General features: G+C 35.4%; 1 protein-coding gene across 2 annotated transcripts in view; it reads right to left on the minus strand.

The window, feature by feature from the left end:
- kcng1 (potassium voltage-gated channel, subfamily G, member 1) overlaps positions 1-15,276 on the minus strand; it is a 106,468-nt gene that overhangs the window by 75,689 nt on the left and 15,503 nt on the right. The window contains exons 2-3 of one of the 2 annotated variants that reach the window (XR_014538120.1): positions 9,906-10,773; positions 2,241-3,553 (exon numbers count right to left, since the gene is read on the minus strand). Coding sequence is in view for 1 of the 2 variants with exons in the window: in XM_083570538.1 (XP_083426664.1) it covers positions 2,789-3,553; positions 9,906-10,700 (1,560 nt within the window). In the remaining variant the exon portion in view is untranslated. Of the gene's footprint in view, positions 1-822; positions 3,554-9,905; positions 10,774-15,276 lie in introns of those variants that run through there. The other variant, XM_083570538.1, reaches the window with a different exon arrangement.

The following is a 15,276-nucleotide window of genomic DNA, read 5'->3' on the forward strand; positions in this document are numbered from 1 at the left end:
GTCAAAGCACTAAATTTTAACTGCTCTAATACAAAATACACACATTGTATGGTCCTGTCAAGCAGACAAAAACATGAACATGATGAATAGGACATGTGGCTTTGCATGGATTAATGACAAACAGCTGTTATCACTTACGGTGTACTCACTTCGTTATTTTGACATTAAGTTCGAGTTGCTGTATGTTGAGTAATTTTCAGAGGACAGTAAATCTGTACTGCTCTACAAGCTGCACATTGACTACTTGAGAAGATATACAAAAATGGTTGCTGAAATGTCACTATCATGAGATTTTGTAGATAGATAGATAGATAGATAGATAGATAGATAGATAGATAGATAGATAGATAGATAGATAGATAGATAGATAGATAGATAGATGCCATAGCCTGCAGTGTAGGTTATTGTGCAGAATAGCACAAACATGAACAAGTTTTTGAGTAAGCATGGATTATACTGCAACCAATGCCACTTCACTCTGTCTGATCACCGAGATCAGAAGATGTTATTTCGTTTATGTTGTGTGCAATTTTAAATGCTGCATGCATAAAAACTTGTGTTGGCACTTCATTTTCAGGTCTTTGATACATGATAGATTTAAAAATATACAATACAATATACCTTTTAGAAAATTAACTATTGTAGCAAAGTAGAGATTATACTGCCCTCTGGTGTTCACTCACAGCAACTCATATGCCATTATCCATAAAAGAAGCAATAACAATTCCCAAAAGAACATGTAATTAAAGCAAGCATTATCAGAGCTACATTGTACCCTGTATTCGTATAAAGCTGTATATAAAGAGTAAATCTGCACCAGCACAAATCAAAACAAATTTATTAATTTAATACTTCAGGTGTATTTAAGAAATCAATCCAAGCCATTATACAAACTGTGAATTTTGAATTCATTCATCAGAAACTTGGCAACAGTAACAGAATAGTCCAGTGATCTCGTTCCTTAAAGTGTTTAATGTAGCTTAAGGGGATTGTGCTTCAATAGCTGATAGTTTAGGGCAGAAACTTTCTTCAGATTTAAACTCGTGCTTTGAAATTGCCAATCTTTTAGAAATGTTATGAAGAATAAATACATACATACATATGTACAATATAATAGATTACAGATAATTACCATTTAAGCAATAAGTAGTTTGCTAAATTACTTTTACATTGGACCCCCTTATGTGTTTTTTATATCATTGTAAAGATTAGAAAGGAGAACAATGTACAACCCCAGGTAAAAAAAAATTAAGATGCTGAGTAAAACGTAAATAAAAACAGAATGCAACGATTTGCAACTCTCAAAAACCTATATTTTATACACAATAGAGCACAAAAAACATATAAAATGTACCAAATTAAGGGAAAAAATATAAGTACATTTTGACATCAAAATTCATCAAAAGTTTTATCTTTTATTTAACATGAATATGTTAAGATTTAAAATATCTCATCATCTACAGTACATAATATAAAAATATAAAATAAATCTGTCCTTTAAATTTCCTCAGTTTGAACATTTCATCTGTTTTTTGGGTTCTATTGTGAATACAATATGGGTTTTTATTTACGTTACATTTTTCCCAATGTTTTTGAAATCCGGATTGTATATTAGTGTCATGTGCATTTTAATAGGGTGAATTCAGATATATTGGGACAGTTTTTCCCTCTTGAACGTTCAATCTTTCTTCTATTTAATAAAACAAAAATTCCCTGCTCTTGAAACTGTTGACTTTCTATGTGTAGCAAAAAATATTTATCATATTTGTTTTTAAATGCTTAGCATTGTGTGACTATTTCTTAATGAGATGTTTGTTTATTTTGGACATTTGGAACACATAGACTGTATCCCCCATGCTACTAGAATAACTTTTACTGTTCATGGAAGACTTTTCCCTATATTTTGGAGATTGGCTGATTCAGTTAAGAGATTTACTGAGACCTGGCAATAATGATTAGTGAGGAGGCCTGAGGTACATTTCATTCAAACATGTTTCAGTGGGGTTAAGATAAAGGCTCTGTGTATGTTACTCAAGTTCTTCCATTCCTACTTTGACATACCACATCAGACCTTGCACAGTGACACTGTTATGCTGGAAGATGCTTAACTTTTTACTTCTTCCAGCTAAATCTTAATGCTACAGTATACAAAGATATTTAGTGAAGACTTCAGTGAAGATCCTCATGTGGGTGTTATATTGAGGTGCACAAATAAGTTTGAAAATATAGTGTATGTTAACAGGGTTTGGATAATCTTTGATATTTTTCAAGTTCAGTTTCAAATCATAATATAATTGGGTTGTATTGATGTCATGTGAATGATTTCAGTTAGCAATTAAAAGCTTGTATGAATTAAATTTTGTATAGAAATAGACCAGAATTATTAGGTTACTATAAAATCACATTCAGTTTAGTTTCAGATACAGCTGAGTGGTTAAAACATTGGACTTCTGATCGAAAGGTTATAAGTTCAAGCTGCCACAATTAGGCTCTTGAGTAAGTCCATTAGCCCTCGATTTGTTTCGATGTTTAAAAGAAAATATATTGTAATGAGAGGTGAGGGGTGTCTGCCAAATGTACTGTACGTCCTCTTACCACATATTTTGTATTTCCTGTGTATACAAAGTAAGAACAAAAGTACAAAACCGCTATTTAAAGTAAATTTATCTGATATACCTGAATTCACCCTGAATCCTGAAAAACTGCTGAGCACACTGAGCCCAGTTTCATAGGTTTCACAGGTTCATTGTCACGCCATGTTCTTTTGATTTTATTCCAGTCCTGTTTTTTAGTCATCAAAGCCTCTCGGATTGGACGAGGTGCTGGGAAACAGGACGTCACTTTCTAGTGATGTATTACTGCCAAGACCAGGCACACGTCCACGAAGGAGGAAGTGAGTCCGCCGCTGCAGGAGGCGCTGCTGCTCCTGTTTTAGCTCCACGTAGGACCGAGAGAATGTGTGGAAGATGGATGTCACAGGAAAGGCCATCAGTAAGATGCCGCTCAGGATGCTGCTGAGCGCCACCACCTGGCCAGGTATGCTGCGTGGCACCATGTCACCATAGCCCACTGTTGTCATGGTGATCACCGCCCACCAGTATGTGGCCGGGATGCTGCTGAACTCTTGCGTGCCTGCTACTTCGTTTTCGATAAGGTACAAGAGTGGGGAGAAAAGCGCAATGGCCACGCAAAGAAACAGCAGCAGCAGGCCGAACTCACGCGTGCAGCGTCGTGCGGTAAGGCCCAGGGTCTGAAGGCCAAGTGAATGGCGTGCCAAACGCATCACATACAGAATGCGCAGAGCCCGCAGGACACGCAGAACAAGCCCGACTTTGTCCAGATAGCTGCTACCCGAGCCTGTGGAGGTGCCATCCACTGCCAGGGTGATGTAGTAGGGCAAGATGGCCACCACATCAATCAAGTTGAGAGGCCGACGTAGGAAGGCTAGCTTGCTGCGGTCCTGAATGAAGCGCAGTGTGAACTCGAGAGAAAACCATGCCACACACACGGTCTCCACGATGAAGATGTTGTAGCACATCTTGGAGCACTTGCCCTATAACATGCAACAATGACAAATTAGTGGTATATCGCTTTCAAATAAAGCATTATCTTTTACAAATATTTGAAATTCATCCTCATAAACATTGCACCTCCATGCAACACCTTAAAAGTTATAGGAAAATAATTGTTATTATGGACACTATATTGTGTAATCAGTAATACTAAGAAAGTAAGAGGTGTTCTAGAAAACATAGCACAATTTAACTTCAGTCAATCAAGCTATCAGATAAAAAAAAAAATACGTGTTAAAAAAATCCTATTATTATTCATATTATTATTATTACTATTTCACACCTTATTCCCATGTGATTATATGAGTAACATATGATCACCTATAACACATGAAAATGCCTTTTGCTCTCATACCTTGTGAACCCAAGTAAACACTTGGGTAATCATATGAATAGATTATGTACACATGTGAAGAAAAACATTTTGCCTCCTGTGAGACTCAAGAATGAACAAATAATAAGAAATAAGCATGTGGATTTATGTCACGTGAAAATAATTGACTTGTGGTAAAAAAAGAAACATGAACATGTAACAAGTCCAGTACATGCATGAAATGTCTGGAACAGAATGAAATGTCTAAAAAAAACCTACATGGGAATAATGTGATGGATGTGACTCATGTGAATGATCATTATTCTAACGTGACGTGTTTATAAGGGAAATTGTAGCAGTGAGTAATAATTTTGGATTCGGCTTCTCACAGTGCAAGACTGAGCACTCAACAGCAGAGGGAGATAGTATTACAGCTACAACCATCATCCAATTCAGTTTTTATTTAGTCTTAACCAGTGTTATTTTCACACCTTGCATACATTCTGTTTCATATTATCAGTGTCCTATACATTTTATTTGACTTTTTCCAGAACTCTATCACTGAACGATATAAAGTCAAATAATTACATGCATCTGTCAATATGCTATCGTCCTGTATATGGAAATGTTGTCATACCTTGCACAGTGACACTGTTATGCTGGAAGATGCTTAACCTTTTACTTCTTCCAGCTAAATCTTAATGCTACAGTATACAAAGATATTTAGTGAAGACTTCAGTGAAGATCCTCATGTGGGTGTTATATTGAGGTGCACAAATAAGTTTGAAAATATAGTGTATGTTAACAGGGTTTGGATAATCTTTGATATTTTTCAAGTTCAGTTTCAAATCATAATATAATTGGGTTGTATTGATGCCATGTGAATGATTTCAGTTAGCAATTAAAAGCTTGTATGAATTAAATTTTGTATAGAAATAGACCAGAATTATTAGGTTTAGTATAAAATCACATTCAGTTTAGTTTCAGATACAGCTGAGTGGTTAAAACATTGGACTTCTAAACAAAAGGTTATAAGTTCAAGCTGCCACAATTAGGCTCTTGAGTAAGTCCATTAGCCCTCGATTTGTTTCGATGTTTAAAAGAAAATATATTGTAATGAGAGGTGAGGGGTGTCTGCCAAATGTACTGTACGTAATCTTACCACATATTTTGTATTTCTTGTGTATACAAAGTAAGAACAAAAGTACAAAACCGCTATTTAAAGTAAATTTATCTGATATACCTGAATTCACCCTGAATCCTGAAAAACTGCTGAGCACACTGAGCCCAGTTTCATACGTTTCACAGGTTCATTCATTGGAAATGTTGTCATATGGGTATGTTTAATTCATATGTCCAAATTAAGAATAATGTGCATAATATATGGACAAAAATTCTATAGACTCCTGAAAATAAAATTGGTATAAGCTTTCTGACCATGCAATTCCACATTTAATCCCAAAAACCATTCTTCTGGGAAGACGTTTTACTGGATTTTGAAGTGTGGTTTTGAAAATATGTGCTCATTCAGCCATAAGGGCATGGCATAGTTTATATGCATTATATCAACAAAATTATTGGTCCACCCAACCTTTCTATTAATGCTATGTCTGATAAAAAAAAAAAAAAAAAAACAGTATGTAGTTCTAGAATGAATTTCAATGTAAAACTCATACATCTTCATTCATATCAATTTCCATATTGCCTGAAATCAATGATAACCCATTTATTTCTGCAAAAATGTGTATGTGACCATTACCGCATTGGAAATGTTAGGAATGACTAAGCATATTGCCATTCTAATAAGGTTTCCACAGATGAGCACAGGACGTTGTTATTACATGTCTCCCGGGAAGAAACCGCAGATCATTATCATTCGTAATTCTAAATTGAGATGAATTAATCTTGCTGTCCTTAAAGATATTACAGCCGAACCTGCACTTTTCGATGTTCACTTTAAAGGAAAGACTTCAGCATTACGAAACAAACTCCCACAAATGCAGAATCAGGCTAAGTGGTACTTAAGTACTAAAGTGATGCATTAAACTCGATGCATTTACAAGTACTATTGAAGAAAACGTCAAACATAAAATTCAATATGCATATTGAAAGCTTAGGACATAGTCTGAAATATATGGATTATTATGTAAAAGCTGTAATAGATATATTATACATGAATTAATGTTATCTGATATGATTACAAGGGAAAATATGTAAAAAACTCTTTAAGCTAAATGTCTTTAGGCATATTTCATTCTTTTCTATAGACACACAGACATGAATTGAGATATGCATTAATCACTGTAACATGCATTTCTAACAGGTTCACTATGTAGATCTGTATTTAAATAAAATCTAAATAGATTTCATACAGTATACACTGAAAATACAAGCTGTATATAACATAGAGATGTTTCATCGATATACAACATTATATATTATGAATTACTCAAACAAACTTACTCAGACATAAGCTTTAATTACATTCCCTGTTTATCTCCATGAATGGGCAGCCATTCATATTCCAGCAGCATCAAAATTCAATTAGCATAAGAGCATGCTGAATCTGTAAATCAGTGTAACTGCAACATGTTTCTGGTTTTGATCAATCTGTCTTGTAAGAGTGCTGTGTTCTTAGAAATGATATGCATCCTTTGATAAAATCTTTTCTGATCTATCACCAAGAACACTGAACAACAATAGTTTATGTCCCTGTTTATGACTTTCTGTAGTTGAAACACATGCGTGGGCCTTTAAAGGATATTGTGCCGTGTAGGTGGAAATACTATAAACCATTAAAATGAGCTATTTGTTTGCTGTGTCTGCAATAACAATAGGCCAAAGGGGATTAATTTCCGCAGTGAATACACGATTAGCAAACAAAGACTGTTTTTATTGATCACAAATTACAGTTTCCTGAAATTTGCTAGCGGGTGTTGCTTAGGCAACATGTAAACAACGTACAGAAACTGACTCATACTGCTGTAAATGTTAGTATTTCTCTCAGGTGCTGCTCTAATGCCTTTTGGAATACATTAGTTTTTTGGTTCTTCCAATCTGGAATCAGCAAATCTGATGAAAACATTATTAGTTATTTGTGATTATAAGGAAAGCTTGCATTTCATAGTAATATTTGAGTTGTGCATGATTTCTAATGAAGCTCAAAAGAAACTTTTTTTCATAAGGGCATGGCATAGTTTATATGCATTATATCAACAAAAGTATTGGGCCACCCAACCTTTCTATTAATGCTATGTCTGATATAAATATAAAACCGATAAGCAGTACCGGTAAGCAGTATCTGTACCGGTTTCCATAAAATGTAAACAATACCCATATAGCCATATAGTGTCCATATAGTGTATAATTATTTCAAGATTGCTACCAGCTATACTGTAGTTATTGGTGTCTATATTAACAATGTCCAAAGCCTTGGATCAGGACAAAATGTGGCTTGTTAACAGATGCTAAATGCCCCACGCATGGCATCTGTATAAGAATGTAACATTAGTAGGGATGGGTATTGTTTACATTTTATGGAAACCGGTACAGATGCGATACTGCTTATCGATTTTATATTTATATCAGACATAGCATTAATAGAAAGGTTGGGTGGCCCAGTACTTTTGTTGATATAATGCATATACACTATACCATGCCCTTATGGCTGAATGAGCACATATCTTCAAAACCACTCTCCAAAATCTAGTGGAACGTCTTCCCAGAAGAATGGAGGTTTTTGGGATTAAATGTGGAATTGCATGGTCAAAAATCTTTTACCAATTTAATGTTCAGGAGTCTATAAAATGTTTGTCTATATATTATGCACATTATTCTTAATTTGGACAAATTTCCCTTGGAAAAGTCACCATCAAAAGGAAAAAGTCAAAACATCACTTTTTTTGTTACTCTCGAGGGGTCATTGAAAGTAATTCCTATATATATAGGAGTTACCTAGCTTGGTGCAAAAAGACATAATGTGAAAAGATGTTAAAAATTTCTAAATATTTTATTACTGCTAAAGCTTAGTACTGCAGTTTACAAATGCCTCTAAGCAAACAGAACAAGGCACATAACAAAGCACATTTATTAAAATAAAAATTCCCTTTAAAGAGGGGGAAAGAAGTAGAGAGAGAGAGAGAGAGAGAGAGAGAGAGAGAGAGAGAAAGAGAGAGAGAGAGAGAGAAAGAGAGAGAGAGAGAAGGAAAGAGAAAGAAAGATTTTCTTATTTTACCACAGCTCAATATAATTGAACAGCATGTGCATAGGAGCACAACAAAATGTAATAGAGAATTATGGTGTCTCTAGCAATTAAGCTAACTTATCTATTGCCTACTATACCCAAACCAGCTTGACGCCAGTGTTGTGAAGAGCAATAAATCTGTCACTATAAATTTTGTGACAGCCTTAAGACACTGCCGTTTTTTCAGGGGTCATCTTCCCACACATATGAATGTGCAGCCCCTGGGTGTCTGAGATCACGTCTCTGGCTTATTCTTCGCTGATGGTGAGCCTAGCCTAGCCTAGCATTTCCTGTGGGGTTATTTATATTCAGTCTGACATTTTAAAACCGATGTGATGTCCCTAAAGGCTACTAGTACTAACTAAAGACTTATAATAAATGTTGCGTTCACAGGAGGCAGTTGCAGTCAGAGCCGGGACACGACGGAGAGTAACCCCAGCGCATTGCTTGAGGTAGATGGAGTGTTCTGTTTGTAAATGTTTCATTATATTACTTGTGTTGCCTCATTCACTGTAACACTACTGCATTTATTGCATCTGACACTGGTGTTGTTCAGTTTTGTAACGTGACCCCACACTTTTAAACGTTTCATCCTTGCAGCCATGACTGTCTGCACACAAACACACACCACAGATGTGCATGGATATCACACATATGGCAAGCAAACATTGACCACATGACGACATCATTCAGGTGGGGAAAATGTTCGCCATATAATTCGCCATTAAGACTGAAGTATATGGAGAAACAACGCAAGTATCGATAACAGTATAATTTGTCTTGAAGCTTATTGACCCAATTATGTATCCTTCCAAAAGAATACCAGTTCTCGGTAAACATACCTAAAGATAAGACAGGCCAATTTTTCAAGACTTTGTTAATACATTCAGTTAACATTTTTAATTCAAATTAAATTAAAGTATTTTTATGTTGAATACAGCTGAACATAAATTTTCAGGATTTTTTTCTCTGCACCTGCCCTATATTCTGGGACAATTACAGAAGTGATAACAATATTAAAATTATTATATTTTATAAAATGTTCTTGACTGTAAATTTAAGACTTCTATATACTATAACTTTGAGGGTTTTTTTCCTATTCTAATGTAAATAAAATTCACCTGGCCAGATCATTGAAGAGAAAATTCATGGGACATGAAAGATGTGTGTAGCAATTACTTTTGGAATTTAATGATTTTTTTTTAGTAATCAGGGTTTTCAATCAGATCTCTCACACTCATTGTCTTAATACAGAACATACTAAGGTCCATATAAGCATTGTGACCAATCATACTATTTTTCATTCAAAATGGTATATATTTGTATAAGAACGACTATAGTACTATAGTGCTTAGGCTTTAAAACTGTGGTAGAAAATTCAGCAATTGATGGTTATGGGTGTAAAAAGACAGTAAAAGACAGAATGTAGTTTTTGTTCCTTTGACATTTGCATAATCCAGGGAATCCTCCAAGCTGCTTAGTGGGAGACATGATATTTTCCCATCCGTTTTATGATGAACTCAGTTCAGTTATTTACTTTTTTACTAGGTTGTAGTAAATCAAATGAATCTAAATATTCAATTTTTTTTTATTATTATTTTTATGTCTCATCTTCTAATTTTTTTTGTATACATTTAAAAACCTGACTATGTTTGAAATACTAGTGAAATCAATTGTACAGCTCTTAAACACTGAATGCCATTTGACAAATTATGTGACATAATTTATGTATTAAGTAACCTTCAAAAACAGTGATGTAACAAATTCAGGAACTTACAGCTTCTTCCTCCTCCCTCATAGCAGGCATGGTGCTTATGGACAGATTAATTGCTGTGATAGTGACAAAGAGCACTGAGAGGCAAGCAAAGATTTTTCCAGGGAGACCTGAGTGTGGCCTCTCCACCATATCCCTAAGCTTGACCATGCAGCGACCAACACGAGATTCTTTTCGAGATTCTTTTTCCAGACCTCCTTCCCTACCACCCCCATCAGTCTCATTATCTTCCTCTTCCTCGTCTTCCTCGGCCACTCTCTCCAGCTCGTCCCGCTCCTCTATATGCTGAATCAAGCGCCTTCGGCAGCACCACTCGAGCTTTTCCTCTGGGACACCCCAGTACAGCAGTTCTTCTTGGAAAGACAGAACGCAAGTGTCCCTCAAAGCCCGCAGCTTGCCGGCACGCAGGAATGTCAGAATGGCACGGAAAGCACATGGGCTTCGGTCAAAAAAGAATTCATTCCGAGCCACATCGTAGTCGTCGCACACACACATGATTTCATCGAAGCTTGTACACAGACGCAGACGGCCCAGACGGGAGAGCGGGAAGTCATCCAGCGTGCTCCATGGCAACTGGTAGCGCAGACCACCCACATTGATGATAGCATGTAAGCGATGGATGCCAGGCAAGAGGCTGGCATCTACATCAGGATCCTTAGCAAGACACCGGGCACGCTTGTAGTAAACACCCTTAAGGGCCTCGCTATCCTGGATGGGTGGTGGGTTGAATGAGATGTCGGAGATACAGCTCAAGGCACTGTAGTCATAGTCGGAGCCATCACCAGCCAGTAAAGTCATCTTTCACCCAGACGCCTCCAATCTCAGAGTGTCTCACATGCCTGGAGGCCAGCAATTATTCACTAGCCCTCACCTGCACAACAGAATGATGAACAAATGGATTAGTATACCATCCATATGTTTGATTCAAACTGATTTAAACATTAAAATGTACATACATACATACATACATACATACACACACATACACACACACATATATACATATATACATATATATATATATATATATATATATATATATATATATATATATATATATATATATATATATACACAGTACAGACCAAAAGTTTGGACACACCTCATTCAAAGAGTTTTCTTCATTTTCATGACTATGAAAATTGTAGAGTCACACTGAAGCATCAAGGGCTATTTGAACAAGAAGGAGAGTGATGGGGTGCTGCGCCAGATGACCTGGCCTCCACAGTCACCGGACCTGAACCCAATCGAGATGGTTTAGGGGTGAGCTGGACCGCAGAGTGAAGGCAAAAGGGCCAACAAGTGCCAAGCATCTCTCAGGGAACTCCTTCAAGACTGTTGGAAGACCATTTCAGGTGACTACCTCTTGAAGCTCATCAAGAGAATGCCAAGAGTGTGCAAAGCAGTAATCAAAGCAAAAGGTGGCTACTTTGAAGAACCTAGAATAGGACATTTTTCAGTTGTTTCACACTTTTTTTTTATGTATATAATTCCATATATAATTTCACATGTGTTAATTCATAGTTTTGATGCCTTCAGTGTGAATCTACAATTTTCATAGTCATGAAAATAAAGAAAACTCTTTGAATGAGAAGGTGTGTCCAAACTTTTGGTCTGTACTGTATATATATATATATATATATATATATATATATATATATATATATATATATATATATATATATATATTTATATATATATATATATATATATATATATATATATATATATATATATATATATATATATTTATATATATATATATATATATATATATATATAGTATTTGTACAAAAAAACCTGTACTTTTTTGAATGCTGTCAACATGAGGATAATGCTTTTATCCCATTGTTGTTGTGAACATGTGATTTGCTAGATATTGTATTCTAGGCTTGTTTGTGTTTGCCTATTTCTGGGTAGTCAGGACATTTTTTTGTTCACTCCTGAGTTTGGGTTATAGTCTGTGCAAAGTTTTACTGTATGTTCTCCTTATGCTTGCATCGGTTTCTTCCAACCTCGCTAGTTTTCTACCTGTCCACAATGCAGGCTTCTTTTTTTTTGCCTGTCTCTGGGTAGTCTGAAAAATATTTTCTATAAAATAGAGTTTGGATTTCCATCTGTAAGTTTTCTGTTCCATTTCTGTTTGCATGGGTCCTCCATCTTATTTTTCTCTCCACCTGTCCATGATGCAGGTAGGCAGACCATTAAAGCTAAATTGTTCATATGAGTGTAATAATGAGTGTGTGAATGTGTGTATGGTGGCCTGCAGGGGTCTGTTACTGAGGTACTGTGGAAGGCACCAGATTCAGTCGAATGCTGAACTGCTTAAAAAGTTACTGAAGATAAAGGAATAAACCAACTTTACTGGTTGAATTGGAGCACTTGAATTAGGACCCTGAATAATACATATTTTTTATATCTGGATGTTTTTATTGTGGATTTCTGAACATAGAAAATAATCTTTGCATTTGAAACAAATAAATACATTAATGTTCTTATTTTTACGTAATTTATTTAAATGCAATATTTAATAGTGAAAGTAATAGTCAGATCTTTATGTATGCTTCCATAACAGGGCCTCAAATATAGTGTAGTGTATAGGTTATATAAAAGCTTTTAAAGTCTTTTAGATATTGTGAGGTTTGCCGCAGAGTACTATAGTCTACCAATCCTACTGTAAAAAAAAAATGAGTGCTCTCTTAAGTGGCCACTGATCGAGAGCATAAAGACTGGACTCTGGTGGAATAGAAAAATGTCATGTAGTCTGGTGAGTTCAGATTTACCCTATTGCAGAGCAATGAGTGTATCAGGGTAAGAAGAGATGTGGATAACATGATTCACCCATCATTTTCTGATGCCTTGCATACATGTAGGTGGGGGAAGTGTTATGATCTGGGGATGCTTCAGTTGGTCATATCTAGGTTCAGTAATGATATATGTCCAAAAATGTTATTTTTTTTCCATTGATTATTTCATACCTGATAGCACAGGCATATGACAATGCCTTGATTCATTTGGCTCAAATTGAGAAATATTACTTTTTTTTCAGTCAGTGTATTTATACTTTTATAATATATTCTTGTTGTCTTTTGAACAAACAATATGAAGAAAAGGCTTTTATCTCATCATTGTTGTGAATATTGATGGCATCGATATTTTAGCCCAATCCAAGAAACCAGTATTTAAAATCACCATAAAGCAAATATAATTTATAGATATTTCTGCTAAATAATGAGTTCTAATTGTAATATTAGCAGGAACACAAACTGTTACGTTCCAATCATGTTATAATCATGTAATAAATGTCAGTTTTATAATCATGAACCTTTCTATATATACAACCATCTGTTGCTAATGGACATGAAATCAACACAAACTTATGTCAATGATTGTTCAGCAGTAATGGAGTAACATAGTAATGGGTACTTCCTGTTATCAGATACAGACATTGTGAATCCAAATACACACTTTAAATAGACAGGGCTAGAAGCATATTAATGACTAGAATGTCCTCTCTACAAAGAACATTACGGTTGCTCAAATAAACACTGTAATCTGTAATTCCTATCTAGGGCTTTTATAACCCAGGCTGTTCTTGAATATCTAATTTTATTTTGCTAATTTGAATTTACCAATCAGATATTCAATTTACCATTCAGATATTCAATTTACCAATCAGAAATTCAATTTAGTGCAAATATAATTTTTCCTAGATATACTACACACTACCTTTATGGGTACACAACATTTGAATGTCATGCTGCCTAGTACACAGGTTGTCAAATAAAAGAAACATTGAACTTCATTCATTCATTCATTTTCTCCCGCTTATCCGTAATTCGGGTCGCGGGGGCAGCAGTCTAAGCAGGCCCCCGCCTTTGACTGCTGCCCAATCCTCACAGCACCGTCCCTTACGGTCCCTCCTGCAGGTGGTGAGCCCACGGGAAGAACATTGAACTTATAATAACAAAATATAAATATCTACAAAACACTATAATGTCCAGAATTACAGTATGTGGACACCTGACCATCATGACTCAGTGAGCTTTCATCAAATAGTCACCAAAGTTTGTATAGAATGTCTTTGTAGGCTGTAGCATTGCAATTGCCCTTCATTAGAATTAAGAGGCTCAAACCACACCTACATTCTCCAGGGCCATTTACATTTATTTCATTTACACAACTGAGCAAGTGAGGGTTGAGGGCCTTGTTTAAGGGCCCAGTGTCAGCTTGCTGGTGCTAAAATTTAAACTCAAAAAAGTTACCTCAAGGAAAATAAATAATGTTGACTAGTTGAACTAAGGGTACTTGAATGCGCAGCCTTTTTTTATATCTGAAAATTTGTGAAAAATTAAAACTGAATTTTTTTATTATTAAAAATGTAAATGCCTGAACATAGAAAAAAAATCTAGAGTTAGGGTTAGGGTTAGTAACAAATAAATACAGATTTTTTAAGTAATTGATTTAAATACTGTGAATTCAATTGCCAACTAAATCGTCAGATTTGTATGTCTTTCATAACAGGGCCTCATATATATAGTATAGTGTATAGGTAAATAAAAGCTTTAAAAATCCTTCAGATATTTTGAGGTTTGCCGCAAAGTACTATAGTCTCCCATTTCCTTTGTAAAGGAATGAGTGTTCTCTTATGTGACCACTGCAACTCTAATTACCCACCCAAAAGGGCTCATGGAACAAACAGCTAATGGTATTATACTGAGTGCTCAGCTGAAGGGATCTGCTTCCTCCATAATGCACCAAAAAGCACTTTTCTAATAGGGGCCACTGCCCTTTAGCTCAGCAGCAGTGCTACTGCTGGCCTTTTAGGGAAAAGATTGTGAATCAGCGTCTTTGAAGTTGAGTGACCGGAGCATCCTTAAGTCTTTATAGGTTCTTTGCCATTTCTTTTAACCATTATTGTTAATATAAAGCTATAAAGCTTGGTTACAGTAAGCCAACAGATTAAACTGACATAATGCAACCAAGCTTTATAGTTTTATACTAACAAAAAGCTTTGAAAAGAGAGATAATTTAACTCAGTTGAAGATTAACCAGCATTTTCATCCACTCTCTCTCTCTCTCGCTCTCTCTCTCTCTCTCTCTCTCTCTCTCTCTCTCTCTCTCTCTCTTCTCTCTCTCTCTCTCTCTCTCTCTCTCTCTCTTACTCAATTCCTCACTATCACACCAGGTTGTATAAAAAAAAAGTAGTTCTTTAACATAATTGCATGTTAAGTAAGAAATGTATATGTTAAGTACTTCTAAATGCTTCGAACATCACATTAATATCTGCAGTAAGAGATATTATTTGTAATGATAATCCTTTTTATATTATTCTTTTTATTTTATTTTGTATAAATTATACCATTATTTATTC

This window comes from Silurus aristotelis (assembly GCF_946808225.1).
Source record: "Silurus aristotelis genome assembly, chromosome: 19".
NCBI lineage: Eukaryota > Metazoa > Chordata > Actinopteri > Siluriformes > Siluridae > Silurus > Silurus aristotelis.